Source organism: Ranitomeya imitator, chromosome 6, assembly GCF_032444005.1.
Source record: "Ranitomeya imitator isolate aRanImi1 chromosome 6, aRanImi1.pri, whole genome shotgun sequence".
In the NCBI taxonomy this organism is placed as follows: Eukaryota; Metazoa; Chordata; class Amphibia; order Anura; family Dendrobatidae; genus Ranitomeya; species Ranitomeya imitator.
The window spans coordinates 85,407,223-85,434,130 of NC_091287.1; the positions used below are offsets into that span (position 1 = coordinate 85,407,223).

Here is a 26,908-nt window from a genome sequence, read left to right on the forward strand (position 1 = left end):
TCTCCTCTGCTCGCGCCAATGGCCGGCAGAGCAGGGGACAATGTTGAGAACAGTGTTCAGCACCCAGCGCCGGGGAACAGCGCTTACTGTAGCGCTTTTTCCCTGGCGCCCATCTGTGTGGTACTGATTTGGCACACGGTTACCACACATGTGCCACATGTATTACACACACAGACACTGTCATCTCCGGTACCGATTTTTTCCGGTACTGGAAATATCAGGATGTGTGAAGCCGGCCTAAAGATGAGAACGTTCTGGCGATTCTGACTTTGAATGAACAAAAAATAAATCCATAGGTTCCAAGTAGAGATGAGCAGGACGCACAGATGACATTGTGCTACCCTGTGTGATCAAAAGGCGCGTCAGGGACACCAGGTTAGGCTACTTTCACACTGGCGTTTTTTGCCAGACGTCGCAATGCGTCGTTTATGGCAAAAAACGCATCCTGCAAAGTTGTTTGCAGGATGCGTTTTTGCCCCATAGATTAACATTAGCGACGCATTGCGACTCTTTGCCACACGTCGCAACCGTCGTGCGACAGTTGCGCCGTGTTGTGGCGGACCGCCGGGAGCAAAAAACGTTAAATGTAAGGTTTTTTGCTCCTGACGGACCGCTTTTTCCGACCGCGCATGTGCGGCCGGAACTCCGCCCCCACCTCCCCGCACCTCACAATGGGGCAGCGGATGTGCCGGAGAAATGCATCCGCTGCACCCGTTGTGCAGTGCGTCAAACGCTAGCGTCGGAATCTCTGCCCGACGCATTGCGACGGGGAGATTCTGACGCTAGTGTGAAAGTGGCCTTAGAATTTCGTGGCCTCCCGTCCAGCCGGCAGGTACCACTGAACTAGACGCTGGACCAGAGACCCGTGAATTGACCCGCTCATCTCTCGCCCCAATCCTAGTTTTGGGTCTACGCCCTACAGTCTCGAGCCCTGCTAGTGCCCCTCTGAGATCTCCTCCTGCCAGGGCAGATGGAAATGGAAATAGATGTGCACTGGGGGGTGGCCAAAATGTGCTGCGGCGTGGAAGGCATAGCTTGTCCTTCTTTCTCTTCTTCAAAAGTTGTTATCGAATCAAACACAGGACCGGATCTCTACCTCACAGCCGTCCATTATAGGATGGCGGCAGCCAGACTCCGTCCACGCGCTGTACAATGGCGACATCTGCTGGACATGAGCACAACGGCAGTCACGTGACAAAAACTTTTGGTAAACTTTTCTAGAATTCGGACTTTCTTTCCCTGACGAGATGCGGCCATCCTGGTTGTCAGTGTGAGGAGGCTGATGGGGAGTGGTCAGTGCGGACAAGCTGCCAGTACTATTGGGATCTGGCAATGGGAGGGTCCGTGGGTCACACGAGCCTTGTAGGGGCGTTACACAACCCCACCCTTCCTCATTCGGCGTGGTGACTATGGAGAGGTCGGTAATGTGCGCAGTGCTCGCTGTAATGGCGGAATTCTCTGTATACTGGGTGTGACGTCACTTACTCTGTGTTATATATGTATATATATATGTGTGTATTAGCAGATAGCCATGTCCTGCACTGTAGGGGGCTTCACCCTCGGGCACCACGTGGTGGGCCTCATGGACCCTCACATGCCTGTGTCTCCTCTATAGCTAGACTTGCTGACTCTGTCCTGTCCTGTTTGCTTGTGTGAACAGTTTACAAAACTATATAGCTATGCAATAATGTCTGTTTTTTGTTTAACCCCATAATATATGGCCTCTAACGAATAGCCATTTCCCCCTCCTCATGTTTCCTCTCCCTTTCAGCATTACTGGCTTATGTTGTGATTGATGTAGTTGGATGAGGCTTTTTTTTTTTTTTTTAGACCGGACTCATGTTAGTTTGCAGTTCGTAGTTAGTGAAAGTGAATCTCTTCGAAGTTTCTGTTAAGGCTACTTTCACACTAGCGTCAGTACAGGGCCGTCACCATGTGTCGGTCCGACACACACTGTGAAAAAAAATGAACAACGATTGTAAGGTCCGGGGAGGAGGGGGCGGAGGTCTGGCCGCGCATGCGCAGTCGGAAATGGAGGACTCGACGCACCAAAAAATGTTACATGGAACTTTTGTGCCGACAGTCTGCCAAAACACGACGCATCCATCGCACGACGGATGCGACATGTGGCGATACATCACAATGCGTCGCTAATGAAAGTCTATGGTGAAAAAACGCATCCCGCGGGCAACTTTGCAGGATGCGTTTTTACTCCAAAATGACGCATTGCGACGTACGTCAAAAAACGCTAGTGTGAAAGTAGCCTAACATAAATAAGCGATTTACGTGCTACATATAGAGTTGATAATTTTCTGGCAGGGTACCTTGATCCAAATAAAAATGATATATGTGATCAGTTGGTTTTGGAACAGTTGGTGCACCATAGACGAAAATCTAATACCTAAAGTCGAACTGCAAACAAAAAACAAGTGTGGGATTGCACTTTTGTTTGCAATTTCACCGCACTTGGAATTTTTTCCCGTTTTCTAGTACACGACAGACTAAAACCAATGATGTCGTTCAAAGTACAACTCGTCCCGCCAAAAATAAGCCCTCACATGGCCTTTTTGACGGAAAAATAAAAAAGTTATGGCTCTGGGAAGGAGGGGAGCGAAAAACGAACACGGAAAATCTCAAGATCATGAAGGGGTTAATACTGAGATTTTAGTTTAGGAAAAAACAACTTCTATAAAGAGGAGGCGGGGGCAGCAGAGAGGAGGCGGGGGGCAACAAAGTGCAGCCACAGACAGGAGCAAGGGTACCAGACTGCAGATGTAAAAGAATCCTGGAATATATCCCCCATTGTGGTAATGTCCTGCCTGCACTGCTGCTGTCCAATACATCGGGGGGAAAAACGCTCCTACTCGCCTTCCCTCCGCTCCCTTGTAGTGCAGCGCCATCTTTGATGGGAGCGCATGACGTCACTGCCATGCACCCAGTCACATGCACGCCGACGTCAGCTGCTGGCCTATGATTGGCCGGCAGGGTGTATTGCGGACTATGGACTTGGCAAGTTCATGCTGTGCAATGCACACCGGCACCGTTTTGTTGAAGACGTCTGCAAATTCGCATACAGTGTCTTTAATAAAATGGCGCCGTGGTGCGCACACGTGCTAACTCCGGTAGGCGTCGGGGGCTTCGGACAGAAATCTGAGCAGCCACTCGTTACCACCAGAGGTGTCTATGGCGTTTGCTCTATTTCCTAAACTGGCAGAAAGCTTGTGTGTGGCGCAGGACGCTGGTTATAGGACACAGCTGCTCGGAGCGCACCATGGGAAGAGCTGCCCACCTTCTCTGTAGCCGCACTTTTTACACTTTCCTTTCTATAAGACCAATCTGTCTAATGCTGGTTTTCTTCTTGCAGCTCTCCAGAAATGACCGTACACTGCGGCAGGCGGATACTTTGGTTTCCTGGTGAAAGTACTTGAGTCTGAGGTAAAATAACTGTTATATAAGTCCAATTAGACGCTCAGTGGAGCGGTAGGGCTGGTGTCTGACCACTGCTGCTTTCAATGACTCTCAGGGTATGTGCACACGTAACAATTTCTTGCAGAAATTTCCTGACAAACCGGACATTTCTGCCAGAAATCCGCATGCGGGTTTTTTTTCACGTTTTTTCCCAATGCATTAAATAGCGGGAAAAACACAAAAAATCCGCAAAATTGATGAACATGCTGCTTTTTTTTACTGCAATGTGTTTTTTTCACGGAAAAAAAAACACCTCATGTGCACAAAAATTGCAGAATGAATTCTAAATGATAGGATGCATATGTATGCGTTTTTATCACGAAAAAAATGCGAAAAATCCTGAACGTGTGCGCATAGCCTCAAACAGGACCACCGTCAGGGCCTCTTTTCTAGTGGTCATTTCACCGGTGGAACCTCTGTTACTCGTGGGTCAAAAAAATAATACAAATCTAGCCTATAGCCCCTTATCAGATTCCGTAGCTCTTTTATTTTGTGGCGTATTTGCTGGATATTGTAGCTGTGCATAGTCGATGACGACAACTGTACTCCCTGATTATATCATCATTGATGTGTAAAAGGATTTACCTGAGTCTATGCCGCTCCCCAGAAATCTACTCCTATGACCACTGGGCTACGTTCACATAAGATTTTTGTGACTGTCGGGAAATTTCTGCAGTGTTTTTAGTATGTGTGGTGTTCACTTTTGTGTTTTTCCAGATCTCTGTGTATTTAAAAAAAAAAAAATCTTTCAGTTTCCACACTGGCCGCTGTGGCTATGCTCATACTTCCTGTACATGTGCATTTCCTGAAACATTAGCCACAATGGTCAGATCCTAGCCCTGAGCGTGTGCAAGTGTCATTGTGAAGTGAGGTGAGCTGTGACATAAGGCCGGGATCACATGCGAGAAACACGTCCGTGTCTCGCATGTGAAATCCAAGCTCTGGCGCCGGCACTTGGGAGCGGAGCGTGCGGTTCCATGTGTTCCTATGCGGCTGCACGCTCCGCTCCACAGTGTCGGCGCCAGAGCTTGGATTTCACATGCAAGACACGGACGTGTTTCTCGCATGTGATCCCGGCCTAACACAGGATCTCCCAATCACCATAATTATCAGCTGTGTATAGAGGTGTTACCAGTCACGGTAAGCCTGCCTCTGCTGAAAACTCTTCCTGAATTTGATAGTATGAGCATTAGTTTTGTTAATAAGGATCATAATATGTGTATAAAAAATACAGGTGACACAAACTTGCTTTAAACACTAGGTAATATTCTGATGATGGCTTCCCTGTAAATTGAGATTCTGATTTGGCTTTTATCCTAAGTCATACTGCAAGGCTCGATAAAGGGTTGATTTTGACTGGTAGGATCGCTACTTCCAACAGGTGGCGCTATATAGAGTTTAAGACCGCTTTCTCTCTGAAGAGACAATTTGCATATAAGGCATTCTAAAAGACTTCTCAGGTGGAAAGTATGTTCCTTTTGTGGGGTGGGGGGGTGTTCCTGAAAGAGTTTTGGAAGAGTTTCTATTCCTGTAATATTTTTTTGCAGCCTTTGGATTTGACAAAAGTTTAAACCAAAAACTATGAAGTTAAATACAATGATTTAAAAAAAATAAAAGCTCAAAAAACTCCTCAATATGAATATTACATACACATGAGTAGAACGAGCTTTCCAAGTGTTTTCAGGGAGGATTTTTGCAAAGCTATTCCAAAAATTCCCATGTGAACGTAGCCTGACTTTTTCACTGCTCACTTGGCATCATATTGTGAATTTTTTTGATGAACTTGTTGCACTTTTTGCAGCACATGATAAACTGTAAATGAATGGAAACCTGCTAATGTTTTTTTTTTTTTTTTTTTTTATTTCTCCAAACGGCCCCCCCACACTCAATTTGTTGAGTAGATATGTGATGAATTTCTGACCACGCATAGGAAGGTGAGTGCCCGCTACACCAGTATACATGTCATTCTAACAGTGTAAGGCATGTAGCCGATGATGAGCACCGTACTCCTGAGCGGAAGTGTTATTCTGTACCTGATGCCTTCTAAAGGATTTACCTGAGGCTACAAAAGTGATAGAAGGATGTGTATAAGTGAATTGATGCCCTGCGTCTCAACAGAGGCATCTTATTCATGATACTTTTATTACATGTAGTTAAGTTGCCATCTGGTCACAGTTTGGGTGGAGTGGGGGGGTCACATATAATATTTGGCTGGTTGAATATTAATAATTTGGAGGTTTTTTTTGTAGCAAACTGATGAAGTTTGGCTTGTACCTGGCCTAGGACTGCCGGCCTGTATGGGACTGCCCAAGGGTGACAATGGTAAGACATTATTATATCAGATGGGCAGTGCATGCGGCAATAAATAAGTAGCCGTTGATGAATTTTGTACTCCTGACAGGAGATAATCTCCAGTTGATGCTTTTAAGGATTTATCTGAGGCTACGTCTAATTGGGCATTTATGTTAGTAAAAACGTTAAAGATGCTTTGAGATTTATTTAATTTCTAAAGGGGTTGTCCGACCTTGGGGTACAAGTCTGCAGTCACTATGTCCAACTGCAGACTTGTGAATCCTCACAGGGCGCTATGCTGTGAGCGGTTTGTGTAGATGTAGTCACGTGCCGACTAGACGCGCACAGCCTCGCTTAATGCAAGTGTACGGAGTCAGGCCGGACATGTCTAGTCGGAATGTGGCTCGAAGTATGCAGTTCTAATAATTAGCTCTTGGCTCCGGCACTGGAGAATCCTCACAGTGCGCAGTTCTTGTGATGTGAGGATTCACAAGTCTGCAGTCAAATAATGACTCCGGACTTGTACTGTAAGGTCAGACAACCCCTTTTAAATGTAGTAAGGCCTAGCAAAAGGAGGAGGCCTGACCAATGTTTGCTTTTTCAGAATAAATGAAGGAATTGGAAATATTGACTTTTTTTTTTATTGTGGCTGGTTTTCTCTTTGTTGGCAGGTTAATCGGAGGAGATAGAGAAACTGGAGGACTGCCGTAGAAAAGTCTGCCAGCTGGCACAATGCCGAAGAACAACTTCACGAAAAATGATTGAAAAGATGACAATCACTGATGTTTTTTACCTTTCATAAGAAACAGTAAAAAATATTTTCAATCTTAACTGTCAAGGGATAATCCAAAGACATTCTTATTTGTGCATGATTCGCAATTTATCAAGACCTGCCCTAGCTAAAAAAAAAAACGTACGAGAGCCATCCCAACCTAAGTGCCTTACGATATAAGGAGGGGTTGTGCAAACCAGGCGGAAACTTCCTTGAAAGTAGTAAGATTTGGTATTCTGAACTGTTGCCAGAATAAAAGTTATTTGAGCAACTGATGTGGATCTGATGACTTATTTTATCGCCTTAACCCTTTTCCGTAATAGAACGGTGTCTGATCGCAGGACTGACACATTTAGGCCATGTTCACACTATGCGGTTTTTACTGCGGAACCGCGGCGATTTTGCCGCTGCGGGTCCGCAGCTGTTTTCCATGCAGGGTACAGTACAATGTTACCCTATGGAAAACAAAAACCGCAGTGCACATGATGCGGAAAAACCCCCCAAAAAACGCGCTGAATTGCTGCGGAAAAAAAGGACCATGTCACTTCTTTGTGCAGAATCGCAGCGATTCTGCACCCATAGAAATGCATTGATCCGCTTACTTCCCGCATGGGGCTGTGCCCACCATGTGGGAAGTAATGCGGATAATGTGCGGGTATACCCGGGGTGGAGGAGAGGAGACTCTCCTCCAGGCCCCGGGAACCATATTTGTATTAAAGAAAAAGAATTAAAATAAAAAATAATGTTATACTCACCCTCGGAAGTCTCAGCGCTGCACGCGGCCGTCTGGTCTCAGGTTTGCTATGCGATCAGGACCTGCGGTGACGTCACGAAGGTCCTGGTCGCACAGCATGTTTGGAACCGGACCGCCGCCTGCAGCGCCGAGGAGATCGGGACGTTAGAGGGTGAGTATATCATCATGATTTTATTATTTTTAACACTACTATTGATGCTGCATATGCAGCATCAATAGTAGGGGTAAATCCCGCAGCGGAACCCGCAGGACAAACCGCGATAAATCTGCAGGGATAACCGCAGCAGGTTTGCCCTGCAGATTTATCAAATCCGCTGCGCGAGAACCCGCAGGACAGAACGCATAGTGTGAACATGGCCTTACAGTCAGGAGTAGAGCCCATGTCAGCTGTAAACGCCGGGATCCCAGCTCTCGCCATTCTAACTTCTTGGATGACTCGGGCAAGAGCGGCTGCGGAGTCTAAAGTTAGAGGAGGCTCCTTGTCGCCACATCGTTGCCCTGTGACATGACTATGGTGCAGATGTTGTCTTGGGCAGCCTAACAATCGGCCTCCATTGCTTCCCTCTCATTACAGCTATTGTGTCCTACAAGCGGTACTCAATAGGTTGTCCATCAGCTTCAGGCTGGCCGGAATAATAAACTGCAATGCAGGAATATTCATCCCAAATTATAGGTGCCCGAATACTGAGATTTAAAAAAAAAACTGGACAGAGAGACCCTGTTGGCAGGAACCAGCACTTTAAAGTAAAGCCATGGCCATAATGGCGCTGTGATGCTGATTACTGTGACACCTGCTGTAAAGGATCAGTGGCTGCTGAATAATCGTCCTCTAAAGTTTTGGTGTAATCACTTCGCATTGGGGTGGGCCTAGGGGGTATGGTCGTCTTTTACTTCATTTCTTTTATTGTCTCTGATTATTCATACTAAATTTCTTATTGGAGGTATTTGCTAATATTACACCTACTACATATTTGGATAGGATCTTGGAGATAAGAATACCTCTTTAATGAAGAAGTAATTGAGTTGAAATTTCTCTGTGCGTTCGCCACCTCCGGCACCAGTTTTTGAAGACTGACCATAGAATCGCATCGTGCACATGCTGCCCTCCCCAATCGTGGTGGTGCAGAATTATAAAAAGGAGGCAGGTTCACTTAAAGGGACACTGTCACCTGGATTTGGAGGGAACAATCTTCAGCCACGGAGGCGGGGTTTTGGGGTTTTTGATTCACCCTTTCCTTACCTGCTGGCTGCAATATTGAATAGGCAGTGTAAGCGGTTTATATCTTGTGGGAATAAAAGGACTAGAAATAGGAAAAACCCAATGTGGCTAAACAAAGAAGTAAGACAGGCAATTAACAGTAAAAAGAAAGCATTTGCACTACTAAAGCAGGATGGCACCATTGAAGCTCTAAAAAACTATAGGGAGAAAAATACTTTATCTAAAAAACTAATTAAAGCTGCCAAAAAGGAAACAGAGAAGCACATTGCTAAGGAGAGTAAAACTAATCCCAAACTGTTCTTCAACTATATCAATAGTAAAAGAATAAAAACTGAAAATGTAGGCCCCTTAAAAAATAGTGAGGAAAGAATGGTTGTAGATGACGAGGAAAAAGCTAACATATTAAACACCTTCTTCTCCACGGTATTCACGGTGGAAAATGAAATGCTAGGTGAAATCCCAAGAAACAATGAAAACCCTATATTAAGGGTCACCAATCTAACCCAAGAAGAGGTGCGAAACCGGCTAAATAAGATTAAAATAGATAAATCTCCGGGTCCGGATGGCATACACCCACGAGTACTAAGAGAACTAAGTAATGTAATAGATAAACCATTATTTCTTATTTTTAGTGACTCTATAGCGACAGGGTCTGTTCCGCAGGACTGGCGCATAGCAAATGTGGTGCCAATATTCAAAAAGGGCTCTAAAAGTGAACCTGGAAATTATAGGCCAGTAAGTCTAACCTCTATTGTTGGTAAAATATTTGAAGGTTTTCTGAGGGATGTTATTCTGGATTATCTCAATGAGAATAACTGTTTAACTCCATATCAGCATGGGTTTATGAGAAATCGCTCCTGTCAAACCAATCTAATCAGTTTTTATGAAGAGGTAAGCTATAGGCTGGACCACGGTGAGTCATTGGACGTGGTATATCTCGATTTTTCCAAAGCGTTTGATACCGTGCCGCACAAGAGGTTGGTACACAAAATGAGAATGCTTGGTCTGGGGGAACATGTGTGTAAATGGGTTAGTAACTGGCTTAGTGATAGAAAGCAGAGGGTGGTTATAAATGGTATAGTCTCTAACTGGGTCGCTGTGACCAGTGGGGTACCACAGGGGTCAGTATTGGGACCTGTTCTCTTCAACATATTCATTAATGATCTGGTAAAAGGTTTACACAGTAAAATATCGATATTTGCAGATGATACAAAACTATGTAAAGCAGTTAATACAAGAGAAGATAGTATTCTGCTACAGATGGATCTGGATAAGTTGGAAACTTGGGCTGAAAGGTGGCAGATGAGGTTTAACAATGATAAATGTAAGGTTATACACATGGGAAGAGGGAATCAATATCACCATTACACACTGAACGGGAAACCACTGGGTAAATCTGACAGGGAGAAGGACTTGGGGATCCTAGTTAATGATAAACTTACCTGGAGCAGCCAGTGCCAGGCAGCAGCTGCCAAGGCAAACAGGATCATGGGGTGCATTAAAAGAGGTCTGGATACACATGATGAGAGCATTATACTGCCTCTGTACAAATCCCTAGTTAGACCGCACATGGAGTACTGTGTCCAGTTTTGGGCACCGGTGCTCAGGAAGGATATAATGGAACTAGAGAGAGTACAAAGGAGGGCAACAAAATTAATAAAGGGGATGGGAGAACTACAGTACCCAGATAGATTAGCGAAATTAGGATTATTTAGTCTAGAAAAAAGACGACTGAGGGGCGATCTAATAACCATGTATAAGTATATAAGGGGACAATACAAATATCTCGCTGAGGATCTGTTTATACCAAGGAAGGTGACGGGCACAAGGGGGCATTCTTTGCGTCTGGAGGAGAGAAGGTTTTTCCACCAACATAGAAGAGGATTCTTTACTGTTAGGGCAGTGAGAATCTGGAATTGCTTGCCTGAGGAGGTGGTGATGGCGAACTCAGTCGAGGGGTTCAAGAGAGGCCTGGATGTCTTCCTGGAGCAGAACAATATTGTATCATACAATTATTAGGTTCTGTAGAAGGACGTAGATCTGGGTATTTATTATGATGGAATATAGGCTGAACTGGATGGACAAATGTCTTTTTTCGGCCTTACTAACTATGTTACTATGTTACTATGAATTAAAGTTCATTCTCTGTCCTCCGTAGTACACGCCTGCACAAGGCAATCATACACAGTGTAGGAGTGTACTATGGAGGACAGAGAATGAACTTCAATCCAATATTGCAGCCAGCGGGTAAGGAAAGGGTGAATCAAAAACCCCAAAACCCCGCCTCCATGGCTGAAGATTGTTCCCTCCAAATCCAGGTGACAGTGTCCCTTTAAAGCGTTTGACACCTGTGATATGGGGAAAAGAAACGGAGGAGGCTGGTAGAGGGGCAGAGAAGTAGATGACCCTAGGCCGGCCCCAATTGACAGAAGATTTAGAATATGGTTACTCAACAACCACTGAGCGGTATCCGATTAGCATCACTGTGCCATTATAGCCATGTCTTTACTCTTGGCCGAGTTAACATGTTCAGTATTTGTAAGCCCAAACCTGGAGTGGGTGATAAATGCAGAAATGTACCTAGTCTTGACACGGCGCTACATTAACCCCTTCCTGACATGATGTACTGGTATATCCGGTGTCTGGTGAGCCTGCTCCGCACATGATGGATGCAGGCTGTGTCATACAGCTGGCCTCTGCCTGTAACAGCAGTGACCGGCGCTAGAGCTTCCATTAAAAACTTACCTGCCACTATCTTCGGCATTTAAGACTTTTTGTACCCCATACCGTTTAGTATAACCATCGTAACTCTATTACACCGTACAGCCCCACAAAATGTAATAATGTTTTATGTACGCCAGCACAGAACTGAAAAAAAAAAAACAAGGTCTCTATTAGTTTCATCAACAGAAAAAAAATATCATTTACCGGCCTTAGAAGATGGTGACAAACCAACAAAAACGTTCTATTTTAATTTCTACATATTTTTCCACCAATTAAATATAAATTAAATCTTTTCACTTTTGTTTTTTGCTGTTATCTCACGGATCTGGATAATTATATTGCCAGGCTGTGTTTCCTTCACAGTAAGCACTTAATCCTGTTAACCAGTGTCACTGCACTGTTCCCCATCCCTGCCCAGCTTTCCAGTACGTTGTACGATTAAATGAGCGGTGACATTTCTGGCTATACTGACACAAATTAGAAAATTATGGCTGTGGAAGAAAAGGTGGAATACAGTATGTCAATAATATCGCTACGGTCAGATTCATAAATCGTGTTTCACCGCCTGATGCTGGAACCGGCTGCTGATTTGACCTTTAAAGAGGTTTTCCCATCTCAAAGATACTATCCTAATATGTAGTAGGTGTAATAATAATAGCAAATGCCTGCAAATAGCAAATCAGAAGAACTATACTACATTTCTATGTCATTTACCCCATGTGCAGGACATTGCAGAGGCTTAGGTATTGGTGGTGAGCAAAAAAAACATATGTTTGCATCTACGCGGGGACTAGAACATAATTTTTGAGCATGCTGAAGACGCTCAGTACATGAGCATGCTAAGATAACACCTTATCCCAGCACGTTCGCTCATCACTATAAGGTATCCATGGTTTCTAGCACTCATATATAAGGTTGAGCGAATTTTTCAAAATTGAGTTCCAATTACGTTCGGTGACGAATATCATTTTTGTAATATTCACTGAACATCAATGGGAGTAGAAATGACCGAATATGTTCGAAATCGATTGTCAAACATGCATTCGGCACAAATAGGGTACCGATATGGCAAATTCAGATTTGGCGGCTGAATCCAAACACATTCACTCAACTCTAAATATCGTGACAATTAGTTGTTAGTGGACATTACCATGGATACTTAAGCTACTGCAATGGCCGACATAGTGAATCAGAATAACTATACTACAATTCGAATTGGAGGTATTGCCTAATATTCTTACACCTAGTACATATTGGGATAGGATCTCGGAGATGGGAGTACCCTTTTAACTTTACCCACTGCTGTAGCTAAAAAAAAAAATTGTGTAGCTTCTACTCAGTTCTCTGAATACCACCTCGCCCATTTGATCCTAACCAACAACCAGGGGGCCTCCCAGATAGTGAAGCTGTGGAATAGATCATACGTGGAGATGTAATCGGCCATGACATCTCTAGAACTCACATTGGGTGGAATCTGTCCGGTTCACATCAGGCAGCCCGTCCATGCATTGCCGTTTCACATCAGGCTGCCCGTCCATGCATTGCCGTTTGTACCTAGACCCCAAAACACAGAGGCGTGAATCTGTACAAATTCTGTTCAACTGTGTGCTATTCCACAGTCATCCCTCATGCCTGGCAAGGAACCTTTTGTTAGTGCCTTTTAGGATTGCTCCTTCCAATAGCTGGCGCAGGAGTTCCTGTCCTTCGCTTCTCGGAAGGGTCTACTTTCATAGGAAAAAATGGACGCACATTGCATCCTTACTTGTAGTCTACTGGACATCGAACATGGTATTGTTTGTTTTTTATTAACTTTAGATGTATGGAAGAAGTTTTTCTTCAAGGAAAGCTCAGTTGTGGAGATCTGCAATCTACTATTTGTCACTCACCAATACACAAACCAGAGAGTAAGGATAAAGGGCAATTTACACTGACCGATAGTCCGTCCGATTCTGACCATATCGACCACAATTGTGTAGTGTGAATGGGTTGTGCAACTGACCGATGTGTCCAAAAACACTCGTCCGTTGTGGATAAAATCATTTTGACGAGCGGAAAATAGTCATGTAAATGGAGACTGGTCGCTTGGTCAGTGATTTGCTGGACGAACAGGAGAACTGGAAATACAAGTCCTAAATGGGGCTGATCGTGTTTCAAGGCAAAAAATTGCTCCGTAACACTTGGAGCACTGGAACGAGTACATATTCGGAATTGGCAAAAAAAAAGTTGCTTTATTACTGTTGATATCATAAAATATTATGATATCATGTATTTAAGATAATTAGTATCACATATGGGATGTAAACTTCGAACACACCGAATGTGAACACAGTACACGATGTAAGGATTACTATTAGTGATGAGCGAATATACTCGTTACTCGAGATTTCTCGAGCACGCTCGGGTGTCCTCCGAGTATTTTTAAGGCTACTTTCACACATCCGTCTTTTAGCGCCATGCCGATTCCGACGTAATATGTGAAAACCGGAAGGAACGGATCCAGTTTTCTGCCTGATCCGATGGCCGGATCCGGAGGTAAACCGGATCCGTTCCTTCCGGTTTTCATCCATTTCTCCATCCGTTTTATTGATGGATCCGGTTTTTAAAAACGCCCCCTATGTGTCCTGGGGGCAGGCCCTAGTTTCTGAGCATGCTCAGTGTAAAAAGCCGGATCAGGCCGCCGGATCCGCCTTTTTCCGGATCCGGCGCTATCCGGCGTCCATAGACATGCATTGTAGTGAAAGGCCGGATCCGGCACTTCCGGCTTTTTCGCCGCAGACAAAAAACGTTACAGTAGACGTTTTTTCCAGATGCCGGAATCGAATGTTCACCAGATCCGGAAAAAAAAACGGAAGAAATGCTGGGCAATCTGGCGCCAATGCAAGTCAATGGGGAAAAACCGGTTCTGGTTTTTATGTTTTCCGGTGCCGGTTTTTCTCCAAAGAGCCAGATTTAGCCTGAAACAAAAAACCTGATGTGTGAAAGTAGCCTTAGTGCTCGGAGATTTTGTTTTCATCACCGCAGCTGAATGATTTACATCTGTTAGCCAGCATAAGTACATGTGGGGGTTGCTAGGGAGTCCCCACATGTAATCAAGCTGGCTAAGAAATGTAAATCATTCAGCTGCAGCGAAGAAAACTAAATCTCCAAGCAAATAAAAAATACTCGGAGGACCCCCGATCTCGAGTAACGAGTATATTCGCTCATCACTAGTTACTATTTAACCAGTTCATTCACGATTCCCGTCCCATATCAGCACTTGTCTGATGTCGTTTGCTGGTCGTGAATTACAATCACATCGTTTAACCGACTACACAAGTCTATGAAAAAAACAACAACTTTTTTTTCAGCTGCTAAGGTTTTTTGAATGGATTTAGGGTATGTTGAGGGAGCAGAGTTAAAAAATCCCATTACTTTTGCTGGATTGGTTCTAGTTTTTGAGATACCGGTAATTTATCCATGAAAATAATGCATTCCCCCAATGCGACTTGAGTGATAAAAAATGCAGTAGCTTTTGGTCTCTTGACTTTTTAACAACGTCTTAGGCCAGTCTCGCACGTCCAGATAATTCCGGTACCGGAGAAAACGGTACCGGACTTATCCGTGTCCGTGTGCTCACGTAGGCTATTCATGTGGGATCCATGTGATGTCCGTGAGTACGTTTTTAGGGTCCGTGTCCTGTACGTGTGCTGTACGTGTGTCTGTGTATTGCAACAATTTTTACAATTTTAACCCTATGACAGGAAAAACGCACACGGACAGCACATGGATGGCACACGGACAGCATCCGTGTGTGGTACATGTTTACACGCACACATTGACTTTAATGGGTCCGTGTGATCCGTGCGCTCCCACAAACACTGACATGTCTCCCTGTTTTGCAAATGGACACACGGTCTGTGAAAACACGCTGACATGTGCAGAGACACGTTTATTTTAATGTGTCTACGTGTGTCAGTGTCTCCGGTACGTGAGGAAACTGTCACCACACGTACCGGAGCCACTGACGTGTGAAACCGGCCTTAGGTAGTGAAATATCCCATATGATTTTTATTTCAATTTGTAGGCTTACAAGCAGAGTTAGGCGAATTTTTCAATATTCGGTTCGGATTACAATCGCCGGCGAATATGGCATTTGCAATATTTGCCGAACACAGTCGTACACCGTTGGAGTCAATAGGAATAGAGATGAGCAAATATGTTCGACAATGACCGTCAACCATAGAGTCGGCACGAATAGGATACCAATATGGCACAAATATGGCAAATTTGGATTAGGCAGCCGATTCCAAACATATTCACTCATCTCTACTATAAAAGTGACTTGTTGAAGCCAGAATTCTACTGTAATTAACTATGAAATATCTCAGAAACTAGAGCCAATCTGGCAAAACCCAAGTCTTAAAGGGACACTGTCACCTCAATTTGGAGGGAACAATCTTCAGCCATGGAGGCGGGGTTTTGGGGTTTTTGATTCACCCTTTCCTTACCCGCTGGCTGCATGCTGGCTGCAATATTGGATTGAAGTTCATTCTCTGTCCTCCGTAGTACACGCCTGCACAAGGCAATCTTGCCTTGCGCAGGCGTGTACTATGGAGGACAGAGAATGAACTTCAATCCAATATTGCAGCCAGCGGGTAAGGAAAGGGTGAATCAAAAACCCCGCCTCCATGGCTGAAGATTGTTCCCTCCAAATCCAGGTGACAGCGTCCCTTTAATCAGAAGCATAAACTTAGTATAGATTAGTTCAGACATCGTTGGCACCAAAATCACTTTATACCAGATTTATCATCTCTTATATGAACCCTTAGCTTCACGTGTGCGGTTTGTGTCCAGCTGCGTCTCATCTGCTCCAGACGTAAGAGTACAACAATGATAATAGAGACACACGCGCGCGTCGGTGTTTTACGTAATGTATGTTGTTTATTTCCAGTGAAGTTAATAGATTTGTATATGGAATATGGTGGTTCTTGTATAAAATAAAAATATAAAAAGAAATGGAACAGATTGGGTGAACATTGGACAGGTCTGCTAAAGTTATCCAACACTTCATGGTAAAGCTCATACTACAAAGATTATACTGGTATAATGGTTAATCACAAGACTGTCAGGCAGGAGTATTTAGTGATTCCCTCTCTTTTGTTTTATATTTTTTGGTATAAAAAAAATACATGGTGTGTCCAGCGATCACAAACAGGATCGAGATGATGACCAGGAGCCCAAACTGCTGAGGCTGAGGAGCAAGAATGACCATGATGAAATGTACGAGATCCATCAGGTAATTCATTGAGCTTTGCACGCCATTGACGATTCCGCGCTCCGATTCCGGAATGTTCTCCTGGAGAAGTTGAGTCACTGTTAAGTCAAAAGACCAAAGACCTACAGGCGATAAAAATACAACAAATATGAATATAACCAACAAGAGACTCCACATAAGGCTAAATGTGTTCATACTTTACAATATGTTAGACAAGCCTTGTAGGCTAATAACTGTGTAGTACCAGTCACAGCCGCTCAGATATGGGGGCGCTGTGCAGGATCCTGAAATGAAAAGGGTGCAGAGCAGTAGCTCCATTTACTATATTAGTATAACACTAGTAACTATGTAGTCCAGATGCAGGTAAAAACTTCACATTGGTCTCCAAACTATCAATTTCCGAGTTAAATTAAAGAGGTTCTCTGGGAGTTTGCTTATTTTTCATTATGGGGCTAAGAACTTACAGGTAGGTACCTGCGTGTTCTGCCCACGCCAATCTCCGCCAGTGATTCTGCTGCTTCCGTCAGCTCTTCCTCTTCTGGGCTGCTCTGTTGGCATGGAGTCACTGCCAATGTCATGTTGATTGACAGCCAGCTCCCCGCAGTTAGGCAGCAGGGAGCCAGCTGTCAATCAGTATGATATCGGCAGTGATGCCCCATCGAAAGAGCAGAGTGGAAGAGAAGAAGCTGTTCTGTTGACATGATGTCAATGGATGCAGCATAATCCCCGGCAGAGATCTACACTGGGCAGGTAGTTGGCAACTACATATCTGTAAGTTCTTTACCCTATAGAGAAAAATAAGCAAAGTTTCGGATAACCCCTTTAAGGCTACATTCACCCGTCCACTGTACATGTCCATGTGCTGTATGCTTTTTAAATAGACAATACACAAACACATAAATTACATTGAACCCTATAAACATTCAGATTGAGACTCAGAGCATGTCTTATTTTTCCTCCCAATTTGCAGATTTGACTCAGTCATTAAAGTCTATGGGGATCTACTAAACACAAATGAAAATCAGAAGGCATTCTTTCTACTTCAGTAGTCCATATTTCATACATTTTTCACTCATCCATTGTTACAGGGAATCTGTTAACCAGGTTTTTGTTATGCAATGTTAAAGAAGCAAGAAGTAGGAGCAGAGAGCCTGATTCCAGGGATGTGTCACTTACTAGGCTTTTTGCTGTAGGTTCAATAAGGTCAGTGTTTTATCAGCAGGAGATTATCATTACTGGACTAGCTGTTGGGTGACTTCTAGACCTGCCTCTGTGCGTAACGCCGCCCCCACCACTGATTAGCAGCTTTCTCTCAATGCATGGTGTACATAAAAATCTGCCAATCAGCGGTGTGAACGAGGTTATTCACAGATCAACTTTCTTAGAACTGCTTGCTCTGCAGCTGAAAAAAAAAACAATGAAGGCACTACAGATAACACGAAAGAAAAACGGTCCATTTTACAGAAATATAAGTACAGATACATATGTGTGAAAGTAACCTAAAGCTGACCATATGGGATATAGCGGTTAGCCTCACTAAGTTCTACCTAAAAATGCATGCTCAGATCCTACGAGTGTGCATTGGCATTGGGTATAGAGTATTTCAACAGTCTCCTGCACCTGGCATATATAAAATGATCCCAATGCCAAATTTGTTAAGTACCATGTATCAGTTTGATAAATGTGTCACTTATGCCAAAATCATATTTTTAACATTAATTAACAGTTATCAATTAACTTAAAGGGAACCAGTTTTTACTACCGCAAACCCAACACATTTATGTTATATCGCTGTAATCCAAAATCAGTCCATACCTTTCATCCTTCTTTGCATTCCAATGTAATCGTCTATTAGCTGTTTATGTTAATGAGATGCAAGTGGATTTGGCTTAACCCCTCATTTGCAGCTTTTCGTCCTCTTTCAAATTTTCTCCACCGGCCGCCATCCTAATCGACAAGTCACTCTTATCCGAGTGACCTGCCTCCCTTGCCGAAATCTCGCACAGGTACCGTTATTTCTTGCGCCGGTCGTCTTCTCAGAGGGGGTGACAGCGCCAGCGGGAGATTTCTGGCGGAGAGGCAGGTCACTCAGACGAGCGACCTGTCAATCAGGGAGCATATGACGGTGGTAGGCAGGGAAAACTGTAAAGGGGATGGAGAGCTGTAAGTGGCGGGCCAAGAATTGAAGTCCATTAACATAAAACTTGTTTGGTTCGTAGTAGTGAAACCTTCTGACAGGTTCACTTTAAATGAGGATCAGCTGCAATATCAGATACAACCCATGGAGAGATCTGGTATTAGTTCCAGAGAATCACCTATTCAACACAGGTGAAAATTTATTTTTAAAAAGACTCAGAATGTTTGAAGAAAAAAAAAACATTCATTGTCACCAATCCCCCATGGCTTCCATTTCATAGTTTATCTGGTGCATGCTGATTGATTTTTTCTTTTTCTATTTTGACACCCCAGAAATGGCTGATCCAGGAATCACCGCACCGACCCACTTTAGTCAGCGATTGGCCAAGCACACATTTCACGCAATTTCCGGTGTGTCGAGACTGAACCAGGAATCTGAGACCAGATAAGCATCGAAACAGGATTGGATAAGTGAGGGTGAATAATACTTTTTAGTTTAGATTTTTTCAACCAGTCAGAGCCCTTTGAAAAATATTTTTTATTCCCTGAAAACCCCATTTAAATTAATGGTAGAATGTATATTTGGCTTCTACTGAAGGTCAACACGATAGCATCCAGTTGCACCACAGCTTGAATTTTTGAAATTATGGCTCCTATTCCACTCGCCCTGATAAATCAAAATCTTGAAAAAAAATTGGAAAACATTTCTCAAACCTGAAAAAGAAGCATCACATGGATATGGCTAAACAATTCACAATTCGAGCCAAGTCGATCTTAGACAAGAGGAGGTGGTTGTAAGGATGAGATATGTGGTGCCGTAAGTTGTGCCAAAAAATTGCACAAAACGATTTGCTTTCCCCGGAAAGTTTTGTAATTCCAATGCAATTCATACATATGCCCCATCGTATATCTTGCCAGCATGAACTTACCCACTCTTGCTAATATTACTCCCGAAAATAACAGAATGATTGAGACATAGGAGTCTGGATGATCGCCAGCACGGCCACTCTCAAACAACACAGTATTGTTAGTCCAGTGGATCGAGGAGCGGTCTGGGAGGATAGGCTGGTTGATATTCCCTTGAGATGGATATATGTGGAGTTGGTTCTGATGCAGTTTCTGAGTGTTTGAAGAAGAATTCACACCCATAATGACAGAGAAAATGCCCAAATCAAACGGGCTTCCTGGAGCAAAGACTGAAAATACGCAAAGCATTAAGCAACAAACATGGAGGCAGCTGGATATAATTCCTGTGACCACTAAGCCATAATGTCTTCTTAGTTTGGTAAACAGAAATGTGCCCATTAATCCTGAGATGGCCGACACGGCCATGAGTATGCTGAGCAGAGAGCCACTGATCCCCTGAGTGTAGGCATAACCTGTAGTGATACAGTCAAAGCCCAGGACTGTGGTGTACAGGAAGGCCAATCCTAAACCTGCTAAAAAGACCGATTGTCTGTAGTAGGATTTCCAGCCGTCTGTACAGGTGCGCAACATTCGGTGTACTTTCTGGAAGCAACGTGGAAGTGATGAAGTGCGTTCTGCTGGCGGCTCTGGAGTCCGGGGCTTCTCTTCATTGGATACACTGGGAATGGCTGGTGTGCTAATGTAGTCACCTATGACTGAGCAGATTGGCAGATCCCCTGCAAAAAAGGAAATGAATGGAGGATCACATCAGTGGCTGTAGATAAACCGTATACACTTTAAGTTAACATTTGCTGAAAAATCCATGTTTAATATGCAAAGGAGAGAGCTGCAGTGCACCCTTGGCTTGGCCTATGCCTTGTTGCACTGTTAGGCCCTTATATTTGCATATTAAAGCTAGTCCCTTGTGTTCATTGACAGCGGTCCATTGAAAACACCGAGTGCTCCAAGTGACAGTGCGCTGGTGGCACACAATGAGGCTACGGGGGTACTCTATTGTGTGGATCCTTAAAGACACTAATACAAATGAATACAGGGACAGGACAACCTCTCCCCGCTCTCGACTCCCCTCCCCCACACGCAAAGACTCCGGTTTTCTTATGGAGTCTAGGGAGGGCAGGAAAGATTTTTAAAAAAATGACATCCTGATTCTGGAGCCACCTCACGTGAACTGCTACTCTAGGCATCGGAACTTCGGTGCGTAGTGGCAAATACGGAAATACAAGTAACAGTGAAGCATGGTGGAGGATCCTTGCAAGTTTGGTCTACATTTCAACAAATGGAGGTGGGGATTTGTTCAGGATTAATGGTATCCTCAATGCTGAGAAATACAGCAGATACATATCCATCGTGCAGTACCATCAGGGAGGCAGCTGATTGGCTCCAATTTTATAGAGCATCAAGACAACAATCTCAAACATACAGCCAATGTCGTTAAGAACTATCTTTAGCATAAAAGACAACAAGAAGTAATGGAAGTGAAGATATGGACCCCACTGTGTGTCTGAGATTACACAAAGAGACAGAAGCATTTGCACAAGCCTACATCCACAGATCTGTTGTTAGTTCTCCAAGATGTTTGGAACAACCTGCCGAGTTCATTCAAAAACTGTATACAAGTACCTAGAGGAATTGATGTGGCTTTAAAGGACAAGGGTGGTCACACCAAATATTGAATTGATTTAGATTTATTTGTTGTTCATTCACTTTGCATTTGTTAATTGATAAAAATAAACTTTTACCAATTCTTTAACGTATTCTTATTTTGCAGCTTTTCATACCTACTTAAAAGGTTTCAACAGTACTGTATATATGTCATGAATTTCTTCAGAGATACCATTCATGAAAGGAAAACAAGTGTGCACAAAATCTTGGTTGAAGGAGTCAGCACTCCGCAGAATGTTGCAAACTTAAGAATCCTCACACAATTTTTAGGTTAAAAAAATCCCCTTTTATGGCCAAAAATGTGAAAAAACACACGTTTGGTATCGCTGCATTAATAACAACTCAATCTATAAAATGATCATTTTCTTACATCCCAAACCCCGAAAAACAATTTCAAAACTGCTGTTTCATTATTTACCTCCAGAAAAATTATACAGTACATTACTGCATATTTATCAACACTGTCTAATTCTCAGTGCAAACATAGACTAGACTGTCTTAAAATGCCACTCATTTATCATAGTGGTTCATGTTTGATAAATCTGTCGAATTTTAGGACTGTCTAGTTTAAGTTTACACTGTCTATTATTTGGGTGACTATGCCAGAAATGTTGACGTAGCGTGTTGCACATTAGACCACGGCTTTTACCAATAAACCATTTTCCTTGTTGGACAAATCATAAAATGTGGTTAAAACATAAAATAAATATAATGCAAGACATGAAAGACATTTCTTTGCTCAAATTATGCCAGAATTCTTGGGCATTTAACTTGATAAATATGCTCCTTTCTATGTGCCCCAAAATGATACAGTTAAACATCATAAATACAGTGCCTTACGAAAGTATTCGGCTCCCTGGAACTTTTCAACCTTTTCCCACATATCATGCTTCAAACATAAAGATACCAAATGTAAATTTTTGGTGAACAATCAACAACAAGTGGAACACAATTCTGAAGTTGAACGAAATTTATTGTTTATTCTAAATTTTTGTGGAAATTCAAAAACTGAAAAGTGGGGCATGCAATATTATTCGGACCCTTTAACTTAATACTTTGTTGCACCACCTTTTGCTGTGATTACAGCTGCAAGTCGCTTGGGGTATGTCTCTATCAGTTTTGTACATTGCGAGACTGAAATTCTTGCCGATTATTCCTTGGCAAACAGCTCGAGCTCAGTGAGGTTTGATGGAGATCGTTTGTGAACAGCAGTTTTCAGCTCTTTCCACAGATTCTTGATTGGATTGAGGTCTAGACTTTGACTTGGCCATTCTAACACCTGGATACGTTTATTTGTGAACCATTCCATTGTAGATTTTGCTTTATATTTGAGATAATTGTCTTGTTGGAAGACAAATCTCCTTCTCCTCAGTCTCAGGTCTTTTGCAGATTCCAACAGGTTTTCTTCAAGAATGTGGGGAAGGTGTGTTCAGGGGGATGAGCTGTGCTGCCTTTAAACCAAACATATCGTTTGGCATTGTTGCCAAAAAGTTCGATTTTGGTTTCATCTGGCCAGAGCACCTTCTTCCACATGTTTGGTGTGTCTCCCAGGTGGCTTGATGCAAACTTTAAACGACACTTTTTATGGATATCTTTGAGAAATGGCTTTCTTCTTGCTACTCTTTCATAAAGGCCAGATTTGTGCAGTGTACGACTGATTGTTGTCCTATGGACACACTGTCCCACCTCAGCTGTAGATCTCTGCAGTTCATCCAGAGTGATCATGGGCCTCTTGGCTGCATCTCTGATCAGTCTTCTTCTTGTTTGAGATGAAAGTTTAGAGGGACGGCAAGGTCTTGGTAGATTTGCAGTGGTATGATACTCCTTCCATTTCAATATGATCGCTTCCACAGTGCTCCTTGGGATGTTTAAAGTTTTGGAAATCATTTTGTATCCAAATCCCGTTTTAAACTTCTCCACAACAGTATCACGAACCTGCCTGTTGTGTTCCTTGGTCTTCATGATGCTCTCTGTGCTTCAAACAGAACCCTGAGACTATCACAGAGCAGGTGCATTTATACGCAGACTTCATTACACACAGGTAGATTATATTTATCATCATTAAGCATTTAGGACAACATTGGATCATTCAGAGATCCACAATGAACTTCTGGAGTGAGTTTGCTGCACTGAAAGTAAAGGGGCCGAATAATATTGCACGCCCCACTTTTCAGTTTTTAAATTTCTACAAAAATTTAAAATAAACAATAAATTTCGTTCAACTTCACAATTGTGATCCACTTGTTGTTGATGCTTCACCAAAAATTTACATTTGGTATCTTTATGTTTGAAGCATGATATGTGGGAAAAGGTTGAAGTTCCAGGGTGCCAAATACTTTTGCCAGGCACTGTATTTATTTTCTGTTAAAGGAGTTTACAAGTCAAATAAGTTATTAGAAAACTTTGTTCTGAATCTTATTTCTGTCTTGTTTTGTACCTTGCACATTTATAAGTTCCAGTTGTCGCTCTATGTAATGCTCTCCGATGGATTGCTGTGGTTTTACAGCCAGCTGAGGTACCATTTTGTAAACTCTGGAGAGAAAGATAAATTCCACTAGAAGTGACACCAGATTCCAACCGAGAATGAAACCGCAGCCAACCACATTGGAAGCCCAGGTCATGACCTGACCCACTGACAATGGGGCAAAGATATTGATTACTTGATCCATCCTTCTCACTGTTGCATTCATCCCTATAATTTAGAGTTAGATATCACAAATAAAAATCCAATTAATTACATATTGGCTACCAAAACGTTTCCTATTCACGGTTATACAGTGGCATATAAAAGTTTGAGCACCCCTGGCCAAAATTACTGTTATTGTGAACAGTTAAGCAAGTTGAAGATAAAATTGTCTCTAAAAGGTCTAAAGTTAAAGATGACACATGCCACTGTATATGTAAGTGTATTGTAAGAGTTACATGTGCATTGGGCTTTATTGCAAATGTCATTACCCACACCGACCACCTTTCCATTTTTAGTCACAGGAAGAAAATCACAAGTGACCGCAGCACCTTTTGCAATGGGTTTTCAGTCTCTTATTATCTTTGATCACTCGAGAAATGCTGAAGTCTTGTTATTGGGATTATCCCATGATTTGCAACATGGCTTGCAGGTGATGCGCAAAGCGGCTACATGGGAATCCTTTGGAATACAACCATTAATCTACACGAGCAGTCCCAAAAAATACAGGTTTCAGTCAACTCAGTGCACCCTTGTAGACAGCAGCATACAGAAGGTGATAAGTTGCTTAAGGCTGGGTGTCAAACTGCTGGGACCACCACCCAATGTAAGAATGGGGCTATAGAGTCCCCTGTTTGAAGCAACTGTCCTACACGGGGTCGGACATAGCATTGGTGCAACCAGGGGCCTAGCAGGTAAGGGGGCCACTTCTACCTCCAAAGCAGAAGAAATGGTCCTGCACAGGGGCGGACATAGCATTGGTGCAACTAGTGGCCCAGCAGGTAAGGGGGCCACTTCTACCTCCAAAGCAGAAGCAATGGTCCTGCACAGGGGCGGACATAGCATTGGTGCAACCAGGGGCCTAGCAGGTAAGGGGGCCACTTCTACCTCCAAAGCAGAAGCAATGGTCCTGCACAGGGGCAGACATAGCATTGGTGCAACTAGGCAACTAGGGGCACAGCAGGTAAGAGGGCCACGTCTACCTACAAAGCAGATGGAATTGTACATTATGATGAGCTATTGCAAAGGACCATATATGGTTTTTGCTCCGTGGCCTCCTCTGTCTGTGTTCTCTCCTGATCCTATATGCACCACTCTACTAGTTATTATTTTTATTATTATTTATTTATATAGCACCATTAATTCCATGGTGCTGTACATGAGAAAGGGGTTACATAACGTTTAAGTTTACAGTGACAGACTGGTACAGAGGGGAGAGGACCCTGTCCTTGCGGACTTACATTCTATGGTTCTATGGTATTCTATGATTCTACATTATCTGTGGGGCTGATGAAGATAGCAGAGCGATGTTCTCAGATACATCCATTAGTTCTATGCACATTAATAGGAACTCTCTGTTCATGTGTATGAGAATATCATTAATGCTATGCTTATAAAGTAAATATATTTGCAAAATACACACAGGGTTAATATCTATTATTAATTTTGCCCATATTTTCTGTACAAAGCACAAGTAAATGGCAATTATTAAAAGCCCAGAAAACTTCACATCTAAGGATATACTAATTAAAAAAGCTCAAAGGAAACTGAATCATCCATATTCATGCACCCTGCAGCGGGACAAATGCATGAAGGCAAATGTAACAAGAGCAGGAACAAATGAATAATTCTGTTTCAGTGTTTTAGCACACAGGACATATTTTAAAAAAAAAATTTAGATCACATTAATGCCCCACATAAAGTATGTTTTCTGCTTGTCCTTATATCACCAATGCTTCAGTGGACTGTAAATGTGGTTCTCCTAGAAAACTGCGACTCCTAACCTCCCTTTTCTTCATGTTATTTTTTTTTCGAGCCATGTACATGATGGACAGCAGCACAAAGCCCAACATTAGCTGATGTGCTAGTCTTACCAAAATTTATAAACGCGACTGGTGCGCAAAGTTCTGGAATTGAAACCTTAGCTTGTGATCTTAAATAGGTAGGAACATCTGTCTAAAAGGTAACACAGTGATATAATATTTGCTTTAGAACTGTATAATTGTTAATACCAATCCTACATTCATGACCAAAAGTGTTGGCACCCTTGAAATTGCTCCAGAACATGAAGTATTTCTCCAGAAAATTATTGCAACTACGTATATTTTGTTAATAATCCAACAGGAGAAACAAAAAAAAAAACCTCGGCACTATCCGTACATATACGGACATAACATAACGGCCGATAAACCAATGGAAAAACAGCAGTGCACTGCTCAAAAGTTCCCACCAGAAGGAGAAAATGAAAAAATCAAGTAGCAGACAAGGCGGCACTCACCATATGAAAATATTCCTTCACGTAGAATGGATGGAAGCAGAGCGTAACAAGGAACAGAGTATACAGTCAATCATGACAAAGTGGAAAAGCTTTTTACTTAAAAATTATACAAACAAAGTACTTCAGGGAATTGTGAAACCCTTTGAACAGAGCAGCTGGGACATATTGGAGGACATGGGTGGAACATCGGGGAAGTTGAAAATAGCTGATCTGAATGTTGATGGAATAGGTGGTAGGCAAACTGGTTAAGAAGTAATATAAATTATAGATGCAAACTACCGTAAATATTCGATAACGTTTAAGGGGTTAAGAAGATGTACGAAAAGAAAGGAGAGGAGCACACAAGAAATATACAACTATTTCCTGCATATCTGGGAAGAGGGTGGGTAGGGGGGAGATTATATGTTGTTTATTCTGTATTTTGACCTTACAATCTGTAATGTGATAATAAAAAAAATGAAATTACGAATTTGTAAGCTAAGAAAATGCGTTTGAATGTACATTGCCATATATGTTAAAATCATTAAAAATTATTGTTTAAAAATATTCCTTTATTGAGGTCCTTCTAAAAGCATGTGGTCAGGAAGAGGGAGCGGGTGCGGCAACCAGACCCGTGGAATCGTATCTCTACGCGAAATGGCCGTAGTCTGACCAGCCGCACCTGCTCCCTCTCCAAGACCACATGGTTTTAGAAGGTCTTCAATAAAGAAATATTTTTTTAACGGTGAGTGCCACCTTA

The 26,908-nt window shown here is 42.8% G+C and overlaps 1 protein-coding gene and 1 long non-coding RNA gene across 2 annotated transcripts in view; one reads left to right on the top strand and one right to left on the bottom strand.

Annotated features, from left to right (window-relative positions):
• The first annotated feature begins 1,278 nt into the window (after nt 1-1,278).
• Nucleotides 1,279-6,591, top strand: LOC138641980 (uncharacterized). Its single transcript, XR_011313969.1, has 4 exons — nt 1,279-1,417; nt 3,365-3,435; nt 5,370-5,402; nt 6,432-6,591. It is a non-coding gene; the product is annotated as an uncharacterized lncRNA (long non-coding RNA).
• Nucleotides 6,592-16,038: 9,447 nt separating this feature from the next.
• Nucleotides 16,039-26,908, bottom strand: part of LOC138641981 (ferroportin-like) — a 45,278-nt gene continuing 34,408 nt past the window's right edge. The window contains exons 7-9 of the mRNA XM_069729832.1: nt 23,646-23,900; nt 19,549-20,262; nt 16,039-16,605 (exon numbers count right to left, since the gene is read on the bottom strand). Coding sequence (XP_069585933.1) covers nt 16,334-16,605; nt 19,549-20,262; nt 23,646-23,900 — 1,241 coding nt within the window. The 3' untranslated portion in view covers nt 16,039-16,333. The remainder of the gene's footprint in view (nt 16,606-19,548; nt 20,263-23,645; nt 23,901-26,908) is intronic.